General features: G+C 40.6%; 1 protein-coding gene across 1 annotated transcript; it reads right to left on the reverse strand.

The window, feature by feature from the left end:
- Nucleotides 1–9,538: 9,538 nt before the first annotated feature.
- On the reverse strand, nucleotides 9,539–23,754 carry LOC115170909 (membrane-spanning 4-domains subfamily A member 4A). Its single transcript, XM_029727280.1, has 7 exons — nucleotides 23,453–23,754; nucleotides 23,233–23,349; nucleotides 22,752–22,808; nucleotides 22,293–22,454; nucleotides 21,854–21,976; nucleotides 15,804–15,893; nucleotides 9,539–10,220 (listed from the first exon to the last, which is right to left on the reverse strand). The coding sequence occupies exons 1-7, from the start codon at nucleotides 23,621–23,623 to the stop codon at nucleotides 10,125–10,127; spliced, it is 816 nt and encodes a 271-aa protein (XP_029583140.1). The 5' UTR covers nucleotides 23,624–23,754; the 3' UTR covers nucleotides 9,539–10,124.

The following is a 23,754-nucleotide window of genomic DNA, read 5'->3' on the forward strand; positions in this document are numbered from 1 at the left end:
AGATTTCCAAAGATTGGAAAGCAGCTGCGGTCATCCCCCTCTTCAAAGGGGTGGACACTCTTGACCCAAACTGCTACAGACCTATATCTATCCTACCCTGCCTTTCTAAGGTCTTCGAAAGCCAAGTCAACAAACAGATCACCGACCATTTCGAATCCCACCGCACCTTCTTCACTATGCAATCTGGTTTCAGAGCTGGTCATGGGTTCACCTCAGCCACGCTCAAGGTCCTAAACGATATCGTAACCGCCATCAATAAGAAACAATACTGTGCAGCCGTATTCATTGACCAGGCCAAGGCTTTCGACTCTGTCAATCACCACATCCTCTTCGGCAGACTCAATAGCCTTAGTTTCTCAAATGATTGCCTCGTCTGGTTCACCAACTACTTCTCTGATAGAGTTCAATGTGTCAAATCGGATGGCCTGTTGTCGGGGCCTCTGGCAGTCTCTATGGGGGTGCCACAGGGTTCAATTCTTGGGCCAACTCTTTTCTCTGTATACATCAGTGATGTCGCTCTTGCTGCTGGTGTGTCTCTGATCCAGCTCTACGCAGACGACACCATTCTGTATACTTCTGTCCCTTCTTTGGACACTGTGTTAACAACCCTCCAGACGAGCTTCAATGCCATACAACTCTCCTTCCGTGGCCTCCAACTGCTCTTAAATACAAGTAAAACTAAATGCATGCTCTTCAACCGATCGCTGCCTGTACCTGCCCGCCCATTCAGCATCAATACTCTGGACGGTTCTGACTTTGAATATGTGGACAACTACAAATACCTAGGTGTCTGGTTAGACTGTAAACTCTCCTTCCAGACTCACATCAAACATCTCCAATCCAAAGTTAAATCTAGAATTGGCTTCCTATTTTGCAACAAAGCATCCTTCACTAATGCTGCCAAACATACCCTCTTAAAACTGACCATCCTATCGATCCTCGACTTTGGCGATGTCATTTACAAAATAGCCTCCAATACCCTACTCAATAAACTGGATGCAGTCTATCACAGTGCCATCCGTTTTGTCACCAAAGCCCCATATACTACCCACCACTGCGACCTGTACGCTCTCGTTGGCTCCCCCTTTATCTCAGCTCACTGGTCACCATAGCAGCACCCACCTGTAGCACGCGCTCCAGCAGGTATATCTCTCTGGTCACCCCCAAAGCCAATTCCTCCTTTGGCCGTCTCTCCTTCCAGTTCTCTGCTACCAATGACTGGAATGAACTACAAACATCTCTGAAACTGGAAACACTTATCTCCCTCACTAGCTTTAAGCACCAGCTGTCAGAGCAGCTCACAGATCACTGCACCTGTACATAGCCCATCTATAATTTAGCCCAAACAACTACCTCTTCCCCTACGGTATTTATTTATGTATTTATTTTGCTCCTTTGCACCCCATTATTTCTATTTCTACTTTGCACTTTCTTCCACTACAAATCTACCATTCCAGTGTTTTACTTGCTATATTGTATTTCCTTTGCCACTATGGCCTTTTTTGCCTTTACCTCCCTTATCTCACCTCATTTGCTCACATTGTATATGTACTTATTTTTGTACTGTATTATTGACTGTATGTTTGTTTTACTCCATGTGTAACTCTGTGTTGTTGTATGTGTCGAACTGCTTTGCTTTATCTTGGCCAGGTCGCAATTGTAAATGAGAACTTGTTCTCAACTTGCCTACCTGGTTAAATAAAGGTGAAATAAAAAAAATAAAAAAAATAAACAGTGTCGAAAGTAGGATAAATGGCAGGGTTTTTGTGTGTGTGAATGGTTGTGTTGGTGATTAGGACTCCCAATTGAAGGCAGGTGTGTTGAGTTGCCTTTGATTGGGAGTCCTATATAGGAGTGTGTGTTTTTCTTTGGGGTTGTGGGTAATTGTTTCTTGTTTAGTGTGGTTGCACCTGACAGGACTGTTGGCTGTCAGTTTCCTTGTTTTTGTTCTTGTATAGTGTTCGTTCTAATTAAATTGAAGGATGAATACTAACTCTGCTGCATTTTGGTCCATTTCTGAAGACAGCTGTGACAGTAAGCAAGAAATATATTGAAAACATTCTGTTTGAGCTTAAAACGGATCAGAACGAAAATATTGAATTTACTTATGGTAAAACGATTGTAAAACTCCACTTTAGACCCACCAAAACCTCTCCACATATCTAATATATTATTAGTATTATATATATATATATATATATATATATATATCCAACCACAATTTAATAACAACATATCGGTGCGAGAATTTTACAATCTCTTCCTGGCTACCGGGAGGCATCTAAAAGATCTCTCTTTACCTATTGACAGAAATGCTTTTGCAGAGGGTTACACATTGTATGCTTTCAATTTATCCCCTGATGATGACACCTCAGGAAATCTGTCTGTGGTGTCCCAAGGTAACCTCAGGCTGGAAATGCGTTTCCGTACACCTTTAGCTTGTACAGTTAGTATGATTGTTTATGCATGCTCTGATTCAATCTTGGAAGTGAATGCCCGAAGACAAGTCTTAGTGCATAATTAGTAAGATATTAACGATCGTTGAGCAAAAACATGAATACCCAAGAGCTAGAAGGTATCATGATCCGCATGATTGGAGAACAATTTTGTGGAGTCTGGGCTTGTGATGAACTAGCTATTGAGAAATGGAAGGAGCGATCGGCCATGTTTATTGTCAATACCCATCCTAAACAAATGCCGGGTGAACATTGGCTAGCTGTGACATTAAAAGATGAAAGAGGAAGAAAAATCGCAACTTCTTTTGATTCCTACGGCTTACCCCCCGGATTTTTACATTTCCCCACATCTATTTTTAAGCAAGTCCATCATATGAGGACCCTTGACAAAATCCCCCTGAAAGATAAACTCTCCTTTATCATTCCAAGTAGCGGCCCCCTTTGAGTCTTTTATCTTGTTCATAATGCATCTAACATTTTTCCTGTTACGTGCCGGAACATGTGTCAACATGTCATGCATAACATTATCTTCAACATGCATTTGATCTTCAACCGGTAAGATCACCGGTCCAGGCATTACAGGGGCATGGCTCTCTTTAGGCGCATCATCTTTTAAAGGGTCCGGTAGGGAAAGCGATAAATGGTTAGTTTCTCTCTCACCTTGTTTTACCAAGGCCAAATACCCTTGCAAGAGGTTTGTGCATTTTTGGACCTTATCATAGGGGTTCAATCCTTTTCTGTTCAAAAGATCCTTCATGGCCATATCCAAATCATTTTCCGCTGTTTGTCTGATATTTTCAGGACCCTGTAATTGCTGTTTAAGTCTATCCAACTCTTGTTGAGGCACCAAGTACATTTTATTTGCCATCACACTCTGTGTTCAACCCCCATGTCTGGCAGCAATAAGGCTGGTGATGAAGGGCAAGGCTATACTTAGTAAAGGTAGAAGAAAACCCCCAGACTGTTGTATGGTGTGTCTTTTCTTTTGAAGACTGGCCCTTTTATTGGCAATGAGTTTGATCGCGGTCTTTTGTCTTTTTAATTTTTTTAATTGGGTCAGGGTGAGTGGAATGCGGCCTTTGAGAAGATTCAAAGCAATCTCACATAGGGATAATATGAGATCTGAAGAACAGTGATCCAAGATGGCCTTCCGTTCTTTAGGGGTAGCCCCAACTAGGCTTCTCAAGAGCGATAGGTTTCTTTTTAAACGCAGAGACATATCGGTTACTTTTTAGGAATGTAAACGGGTTGGCCACTCCCACGGAAACAATCCTGTTCAGAGCCTCGGGTGTTCTGGAGTATTTGATTTTAAATCCACGATTAAATAAGAAAATGGCGCTTTGGTAGCGTCCTCATAGCTTTCCATAAAGTAGGATTTCCTTCCAGGGTACATCTGCTGAGCTAGTGTTAATTTGTAGTTTGTCTCTAGGGTCTTTGAACAAAACCATGTAATTGGCGTTCAAACTAATGGTACGGCTGTTTTTACCTTGGTGAAACACATTTTGTACCAAGTAAAGCACGGACCGGTTTCGATGATGAGTATATTGTGTAAAAGCTTGTGCAATTTCAGGATGTTCGCTATCGGCAAATAGCATATCGTCCAAAACCAGCAAATTGTTTTTATGAGGAGGTAAAAGTTCATCATCAGACAGGCATGCGGGTATTCCTTCAACAAACTTGATTTTTATTTTCTTCAACAGCTCATCATACAAAGGTTGATAACATGAATAACACCACACAATATTGTCAGGTTTCTGAGATAATACATGTTCAGAATTCTCTAAAATACTTTATGCAAAACACGTTTTACCGCTATTGGATGGTCCTGCGATTAAGGCTGAAAATGGTAGTTGCAACCTGGGATCAAAACCTACAGCAACCATTATATCTTAAGGGTTAAGACACACGGGGCTTGTAACATAAGTCAGTAACCAAAGGGAAAGGTGGTCCCGTCAAGTAAAAGCAATCTCTTGTCATAGACTACCCGGAATCTTTTAGTAAGTGGGGCTGTCAGGCGTGTGCGTACTTGTGCTGAAGTCAGGTGCAGGAGAGCAGAGAATTGTGAACAGGCGCACACTTTATTTCGGCAGGAGCGAATATACAGACAGACACAGCTGCGTCCAAAAAACCTCCAACCAACAAGGCAAAGTGTAAAACTCGCAAAAACAGTCACAACCATCAAATGTATACAAACAGGCTTCGTGAAATAACACGAGAGAAAACGCACACAAGCCTAGTGCGTACAAAAACACGTACCACACAAACAATCTAACACAAAGACATGAGGGGGAAAAGAGGAATAAATACATGTAGTGTGATTGGGGAACGAAAACCAGGTGTGCAGGGAACAAGACAAAACAAATGAATAGATGAAAAATGGAGCGGCGATGGCTAGAAAGCCGGTGGCGTCAACCGCCGAACTAACAAGGAGAGGAGCCGACTTCGGCGAAGTCGTGACAGGGGCATTCCTTTTTATCCCTAACAATCTTTTTGTAGGAGTTAAAAATGTCCAATTCACTATTCCGGTCGTTTATGAACCCCTCGACCAAGCGTGTGATTGATTCCAAGTTTACACGCGGGGCATTTTCATAGTTTTGAGTCACGCCTTTGATACAGTTGTGTAGTCTATCGCCCGCCCTGCTGATCATGCTCTATCTGAACTACATTATGCTTTCATTATTTTGCATAAAATCTTTATTGACCTTCAATTATTACTGAATACGTGTAAAACAAAGTATATGTTGTTTTCTAGAGTGTATAAAAAATATTCTAATGATTGAATTTGTATCAGCATAGACGTTAAGCTGACTTTTAAAAAACATATGAGTTAGTTAATTAAGATGCTGAATATAAAAAGAGGCTTCTTCTATAGAAATAGGTCAGGCCTCTTGCTTAATAGTACAAAGCAGATCATTCAATCTATGTTCTTACTGGTTCTAGACTATGTTGAAATAATCTATATGAATGCAGCTGGCCCTTCATTAAAGCCTTTAGATGCATTTGACCAAAGAGCACTTTGTTTTCTTATGGGTGCTGGTTCAGTACACATCCCTACATTCTCTATCCTAAAGTAGGCTGCCCGTCTTTGAGGTCACGTAGGTCAATTCATTGCTCTCTTTGTAAAGCTCTTTTACATACTGTAAACTCCCTCTGTTGCTAACATGTACAATAACCATTAGACGTACGAGTCAGAGTTATCACACACAGTGTCAGGGATTGCTAACTCTGGAAATTCTTTTGGTCTGTACAGAGTTAGGTAAATCGGCTCTTTGCCTCTTACATGTGGAATAATCTCCAAGCTTCTCTAAACGATGATGTTTTGGTGTCTCTAGGTTAATCTCTAGACTGCTGAATGAGGCCTGTTACAACTTACTTACAAAACCTTTAAAGGAGTTTGTGAAACCATTCAGTCATGGATGTAAGTAAACATATTTCATACGTATTGCTTGTTACAGAAGACTACTGTTGTACATTGAATAGCCATTCATCCCCGTTACACCTTAATGTGATGGTTTTCTATATCTGTACATGTTTATAATCCACATAGTGTGAATAGTCGTTTCCTTAAAGTTATTACCCCCTAAACCTGAATCTGAAATGACCTTTTATGATCTTTCATTATGCAAACATTTGTTTATTAGATTATATTTCTCATTAAGAATAATGTTGCTTTAATTCTATATGGGTCATGCTTTGCTTTGGTCATGTGTTCTCTTATGGGTCAATGATTTTAATTACAATATAGCAATTATGTTCTCAGCTCAATTACTTAGAAGGGCGTGTGGTCCCACCCCTCCTGTGTGTTCCCAGGTACATATTTGGGAGCCCATATACATTCAGTATGTAAGGCTTACTAGTTATGGCAAATGTTAGGAAGACCTGTTGGTTGTAACAAAAACAAAACAAAAATTAAATAAAAAAAATAGCAAAGTTTTATACTTTGACCCCATACATTTTATTTGGGTCTTTTTCATTCACCCTGTTTCTTGGCTCCAGCCATTGGAAGCTCGGTGCATGTACAAAGAAAAAGAACGCAATTCAACCATTGATGGATGGTGACAAAAATAATGACATTGCAAGTAGTCATGTTAAGGTTTTCAATGTTTTATTGGTGGCGTTTTATGGATTTGCATGTGGCTGTGCATTATATGATGCCCGAATAGGGAAGAGGATCTGATCAAGCCTATTGGTATTCTTGATCAATTCTTGATCCAAAAAGACACACACCTGTTTTGAGGTTAATTCCACATCCGTTTGCAGTGCTTGGTAATGTATTATTAGCATGGTATGAGACAAGATAAATAATACAATTTAAGTAAAGTATAAAATAGACAGTATTATCCTAAATTGAGAGATGAATAAAAAAATGTGTTATCACATCAACATCAAAATCTTTTAGAATGTACCTGTTTTCAGTATAGAATGACATGTATAAAGATTATATTACAACTTTTTGTGTTTGTCTTAATGATTGTTCTTTAGTAAATAGGAAACTCAACGGTGTGTTAGTCCGAGAAACATTAATTAGATGGTTGTTTCATGCTTGTGAAACCTTGAAATGTACACAATGAGAGGTGATATTGTAACAACAGTTTTGAATGGGTAATTGTATCAAATATATATCATTGTATGTTTGAATTAGAGCTCATTTAAAATGTTTTCATCACTGCCTGGTAAACACATTCTTGTAAGTTGGCGCTACTGTACGTGATTATATGGGGCTGCTGTACAGATCATTTTTTCCTGAGTTCCCAGTTGCCTTGAACTCCCTGAAGTCAAGTTTTCGCAGTTCCGAGGTAACTGTTTTGAGCGCGGCACAAATCATGCTTCATTGACAGCATGGCCAATGTTGCATGTTTATTTTAAACTTGGAAAAGAGACCCTTAATCCCAGATTTGGTTCCACACAGCCACTGCACTGAATAGCAGGCTAGTGATTGCTTTGCAATGCTTGCAGTTAGCCACTGACTCCTTCCAAACTACTCATTGTTCAATTTGCGATTTCCAACTTGTTGTGTAATGTTTATATCCTATGGCCGATGAGCACCGATACGTTTAAGAAATAATTTCTCTTCATATGACAAGGATTAAAAATATTTGCCAGTAGATTGTCGACTTGATTCATGATGATGACTGCTAGCTAAGATTTTGAAAGTATGATTTTGACATGATCAGTCCAATCAATGCTACTGTAGATATAACGTGATTTGACATCCTTTTACCTGTGGCCATGACCTTGAGCCTTCTTGGATGGGCACTTCTAGTGTAACTCTATGGCAGAACCCAAGGGGCTTGAATTTTCAAGCTCTACCCTTAGACTTGGCAGTGACGTTGTGCCCCCATGAGTGACAGAACACTGAGCTAATCACGGCGCAGCGAGAGAACATTACCAACACCTACGCTCCGTATATTCCCGCTGGCTGCCTCACCACCACAGAAAGCATTGAGCTTAGGTGGCTGGAGTCTAACAATTTTCCGGGCCTTCCTGATTTGGGATGGGGTCGTCTGACATGATTGTGTTCAAGTGCTTTTGAAATCTGAACAATTCTTCATTATAATGTCAGTTAGCTTGCTTAACATTGACAGTATGTCAAAAACATATTTGTTGTAATCTTTTGGTTGAAAGTGGGTAAAAGGTCAGTGGAGAAACATCTCAACTCGGAAAAACAACATTTCATCATTTTATCAGAGTTTGCCACTTGTAATTCTGACTTGGAGGATCATTCAAGTGGAATTTCTAGGAGGTTCCGATAACTCTGATGCAGCATAAGGCGATGGGTCAGGTCATAGGTTAGGTTTAAACGTAGATTCAGCGAGATGACGTAGATGCACAAAGTAAACAGTTGTAGCACACGAGGTTGGTGGCACCTTAATTGGTGAGGAAGGATTCGTGGCAATGGCTGGAGCGAATAGGTGGAATGGTCTCCATGTGTTTGATGCCATTCCATTTGCTCCATTCCGCGAAATTATTATGAGTCATCCTCCCCTCAGCAGCCTCCACTGAGTTGTATTGGGTACATTTCCGCAACAACCAGTAGCGTTGAAGGCGAGACTAAACTTCTCCACTCTTTTGATCTGGTAGCTTCCACAGTGAAGCAGCGTGAAGCACACCTGTGCACATGCTCGGATACTCTGTGTGACTGTGTGAGAACAACGTCTTGCGTCTCACTCATCTCAATCTGCGGTGCTGCAACATCATCACGCTTAGTCTACCTTTAAATTAGTGTGACCGGCCAGTTTCAGAAGCTTGAAAACTCCATTAGAAAAGAAATCTTGAAAACCCCATTCGATTTTTGCCCAAAATGTGGCAAAATGGGGCCTCCCACTCCTCTTTCTATTCTGGTTAGAGACAGTTTGCGCTGTTCTGTGAAGGGAGTTGTATACAGCGTTGTATGAGATCTTCAGTTTCTTGGCAATTTCTCGCATGGAATAGCCTTCATTTCTCAGAACAAGAATAGACTGATGAGTTTCAAAAGAAGGTTCTTTGTTTCTGGCCATTTTGAGCCTGTAATCGATCCCACTAATGCAGATGCTCCAGATACTCAACTAGTCTAAAGAAGGCCAGTTTTCAGCTGTGCTAACATAATTGCAAAGGATTTTCTAATGATCAATTAGCCTTTTAAAAGGATAAACTTGCATTAGCTAGTGTGCCATTGGAACACATGGGTGATGGTTGCTGATAATGGGCCTCTGTACGCCCATGTAGATATTCCATAAAAAGATCTGACGTTTCCAGCTACTTTAGTGATTTACAACATTAACAATGTCTACACTGTATTTCTGATCAATTTGATGTTATTTTAAACGGACCAAAAAATCATAATCTGTGTACACGAGAAGGACTTTTCTAAGTGACCCCAAACTTTTGAACGGTGGTGTATATTTTTTTGTAAACTCAGAATCTCTTTATGTAATAGTTGACTTTGGTTGAAGATCTGATAACATTAGGTATAACAATATGCAAAAATTGAGAAATTCATAAAGGGGGCAAATACTTTTTCACGGCACTGTAGAAGCAACAGTCATTTTTCATACTTTGATCTGGTTTCTTAAAAAGATCATAACATTTCATGAAACACATAGTTTTGACTGTTCATGAACTTTAATGTTGCACAATCTCAAGATAGAAAGGATATAGGCTAATGCCCAATGTAAACATCCACACACCACTCCCTCCTTATAAGGATGTTTTCAGACCCTTCAATCACTTCTCCAAAAATATACACATTTATTTAGGTCTAGCATTACTTTAAAGATCAATATTTACCCGAAATATGAATGTCATTAATTACATTGCATAGAAGATAAAAGTGACTTCAAACCAAAAACAAATTCAGTGAGTTTTATTGTTTCAAGACATTAAGTTAAATATGCATTTGTGTGTTGTTTTGTCATATAGCAGTGGTTGATTTTAGTTGATAAATCTACTATACTTTTATATAAGAAATTCTGATTAAATTATATCAATTAAAGATAGAAATGACAAAAACATGAAGTTATAAATATTATACTGACACATTGCATTACAATACACTATGAATATTTAACTGTCAAATTATTCAGATCAATAATGTGGTGCTAACCGTTGCCTGGCTTGGATCAGAAAAATAGGCCTAGAGAACACAATTTCAACAAGAAAAAGAACAATGTATTCACGGAGGCCCAATTCTCAAGGGATGACAGCAGTGTATTGAGGAGGCAGGTGGTTCTGTTGAAACCCTGTACCCATACCGTCTCCCTCAGGACCCTTTGGGTAGTTCCCAATCTGTAGAAACAACACAGTACATAATAGGACATGTATGACCTTAACTACTGTATAGTTAAGTCCCAAATGGCACCCTATTCCCAATATATAGTGCTCTACTTATGACCAAAGGCCGCACCATATACCCTATATAGTATACTGGGCCAAAGTAGTGCACCATACAGGGATTAGGATGCCGTTTGGGTTGCATCCTATGATAGAAATTCTACAATAAAGAGATGATAACAAAAAAGCTACAGTACACATGCTCAGTATCTATAACTTAAACTGATTACTTACTGGGTTGAGCCTGTAGAGTGCCAATATTGCATGATTATTATATCATTTTTAAGTTTTCTATTCATTTCTATTCATTTTAAATGTTTATTTTGAATTTAGTGGCAGTTAGTTTTCAGACCTTTATTGTTCATTTTTATTTAGTTTAAGTTGTATAAAAATATTTATATTTCATTTTTATATTATTTATTTTTAGTGTTACGGACAGAATCAAATCTAATTTGATTTGATACATGCTTCGTAAACAACAGGTGTCGACTAACAGTGAAACGCTTATTTACGGGGCCTTCCCAACAATGCAGAGAGAGAAATAAAAAAAAATGGTTGAAAAATAATAAAACGAGGAATAAATACACAATGAGTAATGATATCATGGCTATTTACACGGGGTACCAGTACCCTGCATAGAGTCAATGTGCAGGGGTACGAGGTAATTGAGGTAGATATGTGCATATAGGTAGGGGTAAAGTGACTAGGCAACACAATAGATAATAAGCAGTAGCAGCAGCGTATGTGATGAGTCAAAAGAGTTTGTGAAAAAGGGGGTCAATGCAGATAGTTCGGGTAGCTATTTGGTTAACTATTTATCAGTCTTATGGCTTGGGGGTTGAAGCCGTTCAGGGTCCTGTTGGTTCCAGACATGGTGCGTCCGTACCGCTTGCCATGTGGTAACAGAGAGAACAGTTTATGACCTGGGTGGCTGCAGTCTGTATATGTTTAAGGCCTTCATTTATTACCGCCTGGTATAGAGGTCCCGCCAGGTCCCTGCTCTTCTCCTTATAGGCTGCTTCATCGTTGTCAGTGATCAGGCCTACCACCGTTGTGTCGTCAGCAAACTTGATGATGGTGTTGGAGTTGTGCATGGCCACGCAGTTGTGGGTGAACAGGGAGTACAGGAGGGGACTAAGCACACACCCCTGAGGGGCCCCCGTGTTGAGAGTAAGCATGGCGGATGTGTTGTTCCCTACCCTCACCACCTGGGGCGGCCCGTCTGGAAATCCAGGATCCAGTTGCAGAGGGAGGTGTTCAGTCCCAGAGACCTGAGATTGTATTGCACTATCGTGTTGAATAGAGATTGCATCATCTGTGGATCTATTGGGACGGTTTGCAAATTGGAGTGGGTCCAGGTTGTCTGGGATGATGGTGTTGATTTGAGACATGGTCCACTTTTCAAAGCATTTCATGGCTACAGATATGAGTGCTAAGGGGCAATAGTCATTTAGACAGGTTCGTTTGGCGTTCTTGGGCATAGGGAGTATGGTTGTCTGCTTCAAGGGATGTAGGTATTACAGACTGAGTCAGGGTGATGTTGAAAATGTAATTGAAGACACTTGCCAGCTGGTCAGAACATGCTCTGAGTATGCACCCTGGTAATCCATCTGTGAATCTGTCTTTGAATGTTAACCTGTTTAAAAGGTCTTACTTACAGTCGTCCAGAATAGCCAGTGCTCTCATGCATGGCTCAGTGTTTCTTGCCTTGAAGCGAGCATAAAATAACTTTAGCTAATCTGGTAGGCTTGAGTCACTGGGCAGCTTGCGGCTGGGTTTCCCTTTGTAGTCCATGATAGTTTGCAAGCCCTGCAGAGCGTAGTAAGATTCAATCTCAGTCCTGTATTGATGTTTACCTGTTTGATGACTTGAGGAGGTGGTAGCGGGATTTCTTATAAGCATCCGAATTAGGGTCCCGCTCCTTGAAAGTGGTAGCTCTTGCCTTTAGCTCAGTATGGATGTTGCCTGTAATCCATGGCTTCTGGTTGGTATATGTACGTACAGTCACAGTGGGGACAACCTTGTCGATGCACTTATTAATGAAGCCGGTGACTGATGTGATAAACTCCTCAATGTTATCGATGAATTCCGGAACATATTCCAGTCTGTGCTAGCAAAATCGTCTTGTAGCTTAGCATCCGCTTCATCGGACCACTTTCATATTAAGCTCATCACTGGTACTTCCTGTTTGAGTTTTTGCTTGTAAGCAGGAATCAGAAGGATAGAGTTATGGTCAGATATAGAACAGAGGTTAGGGGCGGTTTATTTGCTTGCCAAAATAGTCTTGTCTTGTCAGGATGCCGGCTCGTTTTGCTTCTCTTGTGCCGTCACTTTCTCTTTTGAGTCCCGGGTCCTAATCTGGAGTAAGCAGAACGTCCAGAGTTTCCAACTTGTAGAAGTAGAAATTGCCATCTAATTCGAGGTTAGTAATCTCTGTTCTGATGTCAAGAAGCTGTTTTCGGTCATAGGAAATGATGACGGAGACATTATGTACAGCAAAAGTTACCATCAATGTAAAAAAAAATGAAACAAATAAGCAGAATTGGTCAGTACCCTGTAAAATGTCTGCTATCCAATGCAGTGCCATCTGGTACCCAGAAATCATGGAGTGGGCGGTTAGGAGCCATTTGGATTGTATAGTTTTTGAGTGCTTTTTGGGATGTCACTTCTTGCGAACGGGGGGAAGTAACACATAATGTGATGGGTCAGGTCATAGGTTTGATTAGCCCTTTTGGGTTCTCGAGTAGCGCAGCGGTCTAAGGCACTGCGTCTCAGTGTTAGACCACAGACACCCTGGTTTGAATCCAGTTGTATCACAACTGGCCGTGATTGGGAGTCCCATAGGGCGGCGCACAATTGGCCCAGCGTCGTCTGGGTTTAGCCGGTGTAGGCCATCATTGTAAATAAGAATTTGTTCTTAACTGACTTGCCTAGTTAAATTAAGGTTAAATAAACATTTTAAAAATCATGACTCCAATTCTGTACATTGGAGTCATTCCATGTCCCTTTTGAATAGCTGAGGTGATTTGGTCAAGTGTAAAATGCTCTGTCTACAAACAATTGATTCTTGATAGCGATGCGGTTTTGGATACCGTGAACACTCAGTTTAATTATCATCCAAAAATAACTGTAGAAATACAAAAGATACACTTACTGTTTTACCACACATTTCCACTGAGGTTTTATGTGTAACACAACCTGTAAACCCCAATGTGCTGTCATTACAATTTTATTTTAAGAAACCTGTTGTACTTAATATGCCAGAGTACACTTACTTGGTGGTTTTGTTGTCAGTACTCACGTGTGGACCCTGTAGTGGGTCCAGATTTTAGTTATATCAACTTGAAATTTCTGAGTAACCCCCCCCACTAAGCCTTCCCAGTGTGCCTTTTCAAGTGAATTGTAGAGCTACCACCCATAACTGTATTTGTTAGTGACAGAGATGTGGTTGTTACATTTTTCATTTTCACTCCTGTGGCCCTCACCAAGTGAGTTGCTAGGCAAATGTTATCATTATATTTAAACTTCATGAAAACACACAAGACCTTATTTTGAAGCCTAGCTTTACCCTATTTCAGTGGCCTGAAATGCATGGTTTACAGGCCACATGAGGCCTTATTTTTAGTCCTAGCTTTACCCTATGTCAGTGGCCTGAAATGCATGGTTTACAGGCCACATCAGGCCTGCAAGTAAGGTTGCAAATTTCCAGTAACATTCCCACAATTCACAGATTTCAACTGAGATTTCTGGAAAACCTGGGAAATGTACCAGAATTTTGCCACCCTACCTGCTAATCAGATTATGGTGACTTGCAATGTGATGTTACAGAGTTACAATATCCAACAGTTTACCCTATTTCAGTGGCCTGAAATGCATGGTTTACAGGCCACATCGGGCCTGCAAGTAAGGTTACAAATTTCCAGTAACATTCCCACAATTCTCAGATTCCAACTGAGGTTTCTGGAAAACCTGGGAAATTTACCAGAATTTTGCCACTCTACCTGCTAATCAGATTATGCTGGCTTGCAATGTGATGTTACAGAGTTACAATATCCAACAGTTTAAAGTTTTAACCGCCTGCAACCTGAATGAATAACTACTGCCAGGGTTAGGAGACAACCTAAGCCATTTAATAAACTGGAACAACCATTTTAGTAATGGTAGCAAAAAATCGAACTAAATGATTGGATTAGTTTAGAAAATGTTATATTATTTGTCTTTGTGTAGCACAAGATGAATCAATCAATCACTCAATATACATGCAAAAACATAGATATTTAAAAAAAATCCTCCCCCCCAAAAATCTACATGCAGTAGAGCATGCTGGGGGGAAAAAAATCACAACTTAAAAAAATAGAGTTGTGTGACCTCATTTAGTTTTGAGTCAGTACCACATTATTATTAAAATATTTATGTAATGACCGACGCTGGAGTCGAGAAGCAGGTACGGAGTGTGGTGTCAAACATTTAATGAGGAACAGACAAGGAACAAGACAGGAACAGCGTCAGCACACAAGTAACAAAACGGCATACGAACATTAATGCAAAAGCGGGAATCAGAGCTGGGGGACAGACAGATATAGGGAAGGAAATAACACAGGTGAAAGGTTTCTTTGTTTCCATTAGCTCAGGAAGTGCAATGCAAAACACCTCCGTGGGAATCTGTGTTATTAAAATGGCGCAGAGTAAGTGTGTCTTTTGCTTTTGTAAAATCATTTTGGGGTGATATGAAAGTACAATTTTCCAAAACCGTATTGCACGCAGTGATTATTAACGAATAGACAGAGAATCGGGAAAGTTTAACACGTTGGCCCTGCTGTGGTCAATTGTTCAAATGAGATCCCGATGGCTGTATGGGCTTGGGTTCTCAAGAGATAAGGTTAGGTTAGGTTAAAATTATAAAGTCACAAATGGCAAAAATCACCAGGGGCTAATCGTTCAGTTGAAAATTGTTGTGTTTTAGTAACTTTGATTAGCAGATAATTCTGTGACTGTTTTTAAGGTTATGGAAAAGTGTTTTATCTAATGATGTATGTAAACCCTGGATTGTATTAGCAATGAAAAGCTTTGAAGTTTAGCTCACATACTATTATTTGAAAGTATGCATTAAGGTGTCTGTAATAGAATAAACATGTCAAAAACGAATGTAGACATTAATAAATACATTTCGATAGCTTACAAAATCTTATTTACATTGGAGGAGGAGTGCCAAGATGGCAACCCCTGTCACTCATACAGGGCTTATACACATTGGTTCTATCACATGCAACTACGTCAACGATTTTAATAGGACGATGCTTAAACTTCAACTCAAACGTTTTCTAAGTTCGGAACCACAGAATTTCATACAGTGACCAATGTTTTGGTGATTACACAATTTGAAATTAAAGTTTCCGCAGTGGAAATGGAAAAAATTACTCCAGAAACTCAGTTACTAGGACACTGGTGAGTGTAGGACACTTTTAATTCAAATTTTAGATAACGAGCAGCCTATTTGATATGGCGACCCTGCAGCTCAACCTCCAAAAGATGTCATACCTCGTTGTTGTTCTGAGGAGGGTAAGGTGCGTTGCTTGTAGTCATGCTGCCATGAGGTCCCGGTATTTGATTCCTAATGACGAACACTTGCTAAAAAACAGACATGTCAATTTTAAGTCCATTTCTAGTAATTAATTATCCAATATACATGTGTCATGACTGCTCAGCGCTCTTACAGTTGCCAGAACATACACTATATATACAAAAGTATGTGGACACCCCTTCAAATTAGTGGATTTGGCTATTTCAGACATACCCACTGCTGTCAGGTGTATAAAATCGAGCACACAGCAATGCAATCTCCATAGACAAACATTGGCAGGAAAATGGCCTTACTGAAGAGCTCAGTGACTTTCAACGTGGCACCGTCATAGGATGCCATCTTTTCAAAAAGTCTGTACATCAAATTTCTGCCCTGCTAGAGCTTCCCCGGTCAACTGTAAGTGCTGCTATTGTGAAGAGGAAACGTCTATGAGCAACAACGGCTCAGCCACGAAGTGGTAGGCCACACAAGCCAAGTGCTGTTCTCGGTTGCAACACTAACCACGAGTTCCAAACTGCCTCTGGAAGAAATGTCAGCACAAGAACTGTTCGTCGGGAGCTTCATGAAATGGTTTCCATGGTCGAGCAGCCTCACACAAGCCTAAGATCATCATGCGCAATGCTAAGGGTCCGTCCCGAATGCATTGTGCCAACTGTAAAGTTTGGTGGATGAGGAATAATGGTCTGAGGCTGTTTTTCATGGTTTGGGGCAGGCTAGGCCCCATACTTCCAGTGAAGGGAAATCTTAACGTGACAGCACACAATGACATTCTAGACGATTCTGTGCTTCCAACTTTGTGGGAACAGTTTGGGCAAGGCCCTTTCCTGTTTCAGCAAGACAACGCCCCCGTGCACAAAGCGAAGTCCATACAGAAGAACTTGTCTGGCCTTCACAGAGCCCTGACCTCAACCACACCAAACACCTTTGGGATGAACTCGGACTGTGAGCCATGGCCTAATCACCCAACAGCAGTGCCCGACCTCTCTAATGCTCTGTGGTTGAATGGAAGCAAGTCCCCGCAGCAATGTTCCAGCATCTAGTGGAAAGCCTTCCCAGGATAGTGGAGGCTGTTATAGCAGCAAAAAGGGGACCAACTTCATATTAATGTCCATGATTTTGGTCATGTGTACTTAACTTTGCTTTATATTTATAATGTTTTCAATATAGTAAGACTTACAATGGGGTCTGAAATTATTGACACCCTTGATAAAGATTAGTAAAAATGACTCATCTATAATGTATGCTCAAAACAATGGAGAAATTCTATTATTTTATGCTAATACAAATGCAAAGTGATAGAGATACTTTTTTCTCTCAAAAAGGTAGTGGTTAAAATTATTGACACCACTGTTGCCAATACCTTTCAATATCTCACCTTGTGAAGATAACGACACTGAGCCTTTTACTAAAATGTCCTGGTACTGGTGTCATGACAATTTGCTTTGGAAAATCTCAGATTTCTAAGGAGTCAATGTCACCAGGTGAGTGAATGGTAGCAAATAGACTCACTCTTTACGAGCCTCAAACTTAGCAATAGTGGTTACCTTGAATGAATGAATGTTGACTGTCCAGTCGTGGCCAAAAGTTTTGAGAATGACACAAATATTAATTTCCACAAAGTTTGTTGCTGCAGTGTCTTTAGATATTTTTGTCAGATGTTACTATGGACTACTGAAGTATAATTACAAGCATTTCATAAGTGTCAAAGGCTTTTATTGACAATTAAATGTAGTTTCAAGACCTCTGCAATCCACCCTGGCATGCTGTCAATCAACTTCTGGGCCACTTCCTGACTGATGGCAGCCCATTCTTGCATAATCAATGCTTGGAGTTTGTCAGAATTTGTGGGTTTTTGTTTGTCCACCCGCCTCTTGAGTATTGACCACAAGTTCTCAATAGGATTAAGGCCTGGGGAGTTTCCTGGCCATGGACCCAAAATATCGATGTTTTGTTCCCCGAGCCACTTAGTTATCATTTTTGCCTTATAGCAAGGTGCTCCATCATGCTGGAAAAGGCATTGTTCGTCACCAAACTGTTCCTGGATGGTTGGGAGAAGTTGCTCTCGGAGGATTCATTGCTGTGTTCTTAGGCAAAATTGTGAGTGAGCCCACTCCCTTGGCTGAGAAGCAACCCCACACATGAATGGTCTCAGGATGCTTTACTGTTGGCATGACACAGAACTGATGGTAGCGCTCACCTTGTCTTCTCCGGACAAGCTTTTTTCCGGCTGCACCAAACAATCGGAAAGGGGATTCATCAGAAAAAATTACTTTACCCCAGTCCTCAGCAGTCCAATCCCTGTACCATTTGCAGAATATCAGTCTGTCCCTGATGTTTTTCCTGGAGAGAAGTGGCTTCTTTGCTGCCCTTCTTGACACCAGGCCATCCTCCAAAAATCTTCGCCTCACTGTACGTGCAGATGCACTCACACCTGCCTGCTGCCATTCCTGAGCAAGCTCTGTACTGGTGGTGTCCCAATCCCGCAGCTGAATGAACTTTAGGAGACGGTCCTGGTGCTTGCTGGACTTTCTAGGGCGCCCTGAAGCCTTCTTCACAACAATTGAACCATGCTCCCTGAAGTTCGTGATGATCCGATAAATGGTTGATTTAGGTGCAATCTTACTGGCAGCAATACCTGTGAAGCCCTTTTTGTGAAAAGCAATGATGACGGCACGTGTTTCCTTGCAGGTAACCATGAAGAACAATGATTCCAAGCACCACCCTCCTTTAGAAGCTTCCAGTCTGTTATTCAAACTCAATCAGCATGACAGAGTGATCTCTAGCCTTGTCCTCGTCAACACTCACACCTGTGTTAACGAGAGAATCACTGACATTATGTCAGCTGGTCCTTTTGTGGCAGGGCTGAAATGCAGTGGAAATGTTTTTGGGGGATTCAGTTTATTTGCAGGGCAAAGAGGAATTTTGCAATTAATTGCAATTCATCTGATCACTCTCCATAACATTCTGGAGTATATGCAATTTGCCATCATACAAACTGAGGCAGCAGACTTTGTGAAAATTAATATTTGTGTCATTCTCAAAACTTTTGGCTACGACTGTAGTAATCCTTTGTATCTTGTTTGGCATTCATTTCGTTTTCTTGCATTAGTTTGTGTTGATTTGATTGCGGTAGAAACTGTAAGCTCTCTCACCATCCACACACACCACACGTTCAAAGACCTGTGTCTTTATAGATCACCTGATGTGTGTTTACCACCACCATTTGTCTGCCCCTAGTGGTCGGGAGTGTAATTGCCCGAATAATACCATAAAGTACACCCAAACACACCGGCCCCTAATTGCGAACAAAAATTACCCAATAAAGTGAAATGCGAGTGAATCTTCCTTCACTTCTTCTGTGGGTCAGAGTTCATCACAGGTCCCTCTGTACCCTCTTGGAGTAGCCAGATCTTGGTAACAGGTCTGTCCAGTTCTCCTGTTCTAGTTTATGTCTCACAGACCGGACCAGACCCTTCTTGTCAGGGTAGGTTTCCAACACCTTTCCCATCAGCCACGACCCTCTTGGTGACCAGCTCAATATACGACCCCTTATGCTTTCTATCACCGTTTATTCTATCTCCAAAACTGTTGCGCCAACACCTGGGATAACGACATACACCAATCTCTATCACAGCAACGGCAAGGATGGATGGCTTTTACTATTTTCTACATTGCAGAATAATAGTGAAGACCTCAAAACTATGTAATAACACATATGGAATCATGTAGTATCCAAAAAAGTGTTAAACAAATCAAAACATGTTTTATATTTTAGATTCTTCAAAGTAGCCACCATTTGCTTTGATGACCGCATTGCACACCCTTGGCAAACTCTCAACCAGCTTCACCTGGAATGCTTTTCAAACAACCTTGAAGGAGATCCCACATATGCTGAGCACTTGTTGGCGGCTTTTCCTTCATTCTGTGGTCCAACTCCTCCCAAACCATCTCAATTGGGGTGTGGTCAGGTGACTGTGAAGGCCAGGTCATCTGATGCAGCACTCCATCACTCTCCTTCTTGGTCAAATAGCCCTTACACAGCCTGGAGGTGTGTTGGCTCATTGTCCTGTTGAAAAACAAATGATAGTCCCACTAAGAGCAAACCAGATGAGATGGCGAATCGCTGCAGAATGTTGTTGTAGCCATACTGGTTAAGTGTGCCTTGAATTCTAAATAAATCACTGACAGTGTCACCAGAATAGCACCATCACACCACCTCCATACTTCATGGTGGGAACCACACAAGCAGAGATCATCCGTTTACCTACTCTACGTCTCACAAAGACACAGCGGTTGCAACCAAAAATCGAATATTTGGACACATCAGACCAAAGGACAGATTTCCACCAGTCTAATGTCCGTTGCTCGTGTTTCTTGGCCCAAGCAAGTCTCTTCTTCTTATTGGTGTCCTTTAGTAGTGGTTTCTTTGCAGCAATTCGACCATGAAGGCCTGAGTCACACAGTCTCCAATGAGCAGTTGATGTTGAGATGTGTCTGTTACCTGAACTCTGTGAAGCATTTATTTGGGCTGCAATTTCTGAGGCTGGTAACTAATAAACTTATCCTCTGCAGCAGAGGTAACTCTGGGTCTTCCTTTCCTGTAGAGGTCCTCATGAGAGCCAGTTTCATCATAGCGCTTGATGGTTTTTGTGACTGCACTGCACTAACTGATTGGCTCAAATGTATTAAGAAGTAAAGAAATTCCACAAATGAATTTTTAACAAGGCACACCTGTTAATTGAAATGCATTCCAGGTGACTACCTCATGAAGCTGGTTGAGAGAATGCCAAGGGCGTGCAAAGCTGTCATCAAGGCAAACGGTGGCTACTTTGAAAAATCTTAAATATAAAATATATTTTGATTTGTTTAACACTTTTTTGGTTATTACATGAATCCATATGTGTTATTAAATACATTGTAAAAAATAGTAAAAATAAAGAAAAATCCTGAAATGAGTCTGTGTGTCCAAACTTTTGGCTTGTACTGTGCATCTTCTGTTCATGCTGGGAGAGCTGCTCCCATGAATCATAAACCCTTTCTAGGCTTGAGCTCACAGCCGCTGGCAGGAAATTGTCATAACAAAAGCAAGAACTGTGAGGTCTCCCACCATCCACACACGCCATATGTTCAAACACATGTGTCTTTATACATCACCCTGTGTGATTACCACCACCATTTGTCATCCCCTAGTGGTCAGGAGTGTAATTGCCCAAATAATACCATAATAAAAGATACACCCAAATTGGCTCTTACACTGGGTAAAGTTCATGATGCATTTGACCTTAACAAGGGGCCCAGGACCAGTGGAAGAAAATTATCCCCATAGCATCAAAGATCCACCACCATATTTTACAGTAGGTATGGGGTTATTTTCTGCTGTTGCGTTCTCATTTCGATGCCAAACTGTGGTCAATGAGCTATTTTCATGTCATCCAACAAATGTAAACGCCTGGAGATTACTAAATGGCATTGGCACTTGGATTGAACACTGTGATTTGGTCAGATGACATGAACATGGAGCTCTGTCACCACACACACCAGTGGTGGGTTTGACGTTGAAATAAGAATACATTAAGCAGAAAAGAACCCCATAAAATAAGTGCAGACGAAGGATATCAATGATCTGGAAGGATTCTGTACGGATGAATGGTCTAAGATCCCTCCCAATGGGGTCTCCAAATCATAAAACATTTTAGAAAACGTGTCAGTGCTGTTATCCTTGCACAGTGAGGTATTGAAAACAGGGGTGTCATTAATATTGACCCATACCTGTTTGAAATAAAAAATATTACTTGTTAAGCAAAAACTCTTTCTCTGAGCAATTGTATTAATACACATTTTTGGGCGCATACGATGTATCTCAGTATTGTATTATTTATTTTAAACAGTCATTTTTGCTCATTTTTGTCAAGTGTGTCATTAATTTCGGACCACACTGTATATGGAACTAGATTTCTGTCTAAATGTTGTACAACATTTTGACAGAAATCTATGTCCAAAGACTCACCTCAGGGGTTGAACGGCAGCACAGGCAGACAGCTCTGCAGGCGAATGACGAGACACAGATGGACACTATAAACTCCAGCAAGGAGAAAACAGCCAAAACACCTGATATTCCATGGGACCTGACCTATAGACAGAGAAGAACAGGAAACAGCAGTTAACTAGACTACACCGCCATTTTGGAGCAATTATGTACAATTAAACTTTGACTCCTGTTTCACTGTGGGCTAACAAGAAGTATAATTGAACTCAATAGCATCTAATTCACTATTGCTTGCATGTTCGAGATGTCACATATATACTCCAAATGGGGTACAATTTAAACAAATAAAAAACATTAAACAATATGTACATTAGTCTAGTAATAGGATTATAGATGATAAACACCCCTTTACCGATTTACAAATATCTCCTGACCAAAGGAATAAGCATTTGATATATACCCAATACTGTTGACAGACATAGGATGGAGGGTAGTATGAAGGATAGCCTGGATTGTCACAGTAGTAGTGGTAAAAGATCCCAGCACTGTCTAAAGAATGCAGAATGGTGCCAGTAAGAGCAGTAACCGTGGCGACAACATTCATTCCAAGGGAGCCTTTTACCTGAGGGACAGAGAGCAGAAATAGGACATGGGAATGAATGATTGGTTGTGAAGAATGAAATGCAATAATAAATACATTGTGTTGACAATCATTATTGCACGTCTTTATTAAAGGGGCAATTCACAGTTGCTGAATTGCCAGTGCCCACCCCACTGCTTGTGTTGTGGGAGGAAAACAAACAGGTTGAATGAAAACATGAGGGCCTATATGTAAAGTAGATTCTATGTTTTGAAATAGAGTGGAACTTTATAAATCAAAAGCCTAAACTTTATTGAGGCAAAAATAGTTGATACTGACCAGACATTTGTCCAGTTTGTTGTCAGCGGCAACAGTTAGAGAGCCTGCAACTACATACTGAGAAGGAACAAGGAAGAGATTATACAAGCCTACGTATCAAATGGCACCCTATTCTCTACATAGTACACTACTAAAGTAGTGCACTATATAGGGAGTAGGGTACCATGTGGGACAAACATATTTCTACAGTATGACCAAAAGTTCAAAATCAAGTTTATTTACTCCCACATAGAAGTCAACAGAAACTGAAATGCATGAGTGTATAAACGACCTAGCCAAATACATGTACATTGATAAAAGTAATTTGTTAAGTCATTCATTATACATTAAAGCTTTTATATATATTTTTTTGCACATACTGTATTGTTTTTAATGCATTTCTTTTAATTATATGACATGATTCAATTATTAGGATGTTTTGTTTGCATCACAACAGACAGGAAATGTAAGAAATTATTATTAGACAGAGCAGCTCACTCACAATGATAGACCCCCAGACAAATATTCCACTAAGTACTCCAATATTGTCTACTTGTGGTCCTGCAGTCATCACGATTCCTGTCAACAGCATCATCAAACCAATCATGATCTGTATGGTCTGTGAGAGAAAAACAAAGCAGGAAATTCATTTTTCCCCACTTCCAATACGTTCAACCAAAATGAAAAATAATTTTCAAATTATGTAAAACGTAAATTCTTACTCCCAGAGCTTTTGGATGCCCTGCCCGGAAACTTCCCAGCACTGAAGAGACCGTCTGTCCCAGACAGTGAGGAGCAGAAGCGACCCCCGCGACCCCCATCCTGTTCCCATCAGGGTAGACATGGGTGATGACCACCACCCCATTAGTGGTGGTTGTTTGAGAGCTGGACATCTTCACAGAGGACAGAAGGATGTTTGTAGTACAGTAAGAGGTGATATGACTGGTCAGCGTTGTATTGTTGAGCCTCCTGCAAAGTTTGTACTCTACCTGGGACTTCCAGATAATACTTTACCTGACAATGT

Source organism: Salmo trutta, chromosome 32 (assembly GCF_901001165.1).
Source record: "Salmo trutta chromosome 32, fSalTru1.1, whole genome shotgun sequence".
Taxonomy (NCBI): domain Eukaryota; kingdom Metazoa; phylum Chordata; class Actinopteri; order Salmoniformes; family Salmonidae; genus Salmo; species Salmo trutta.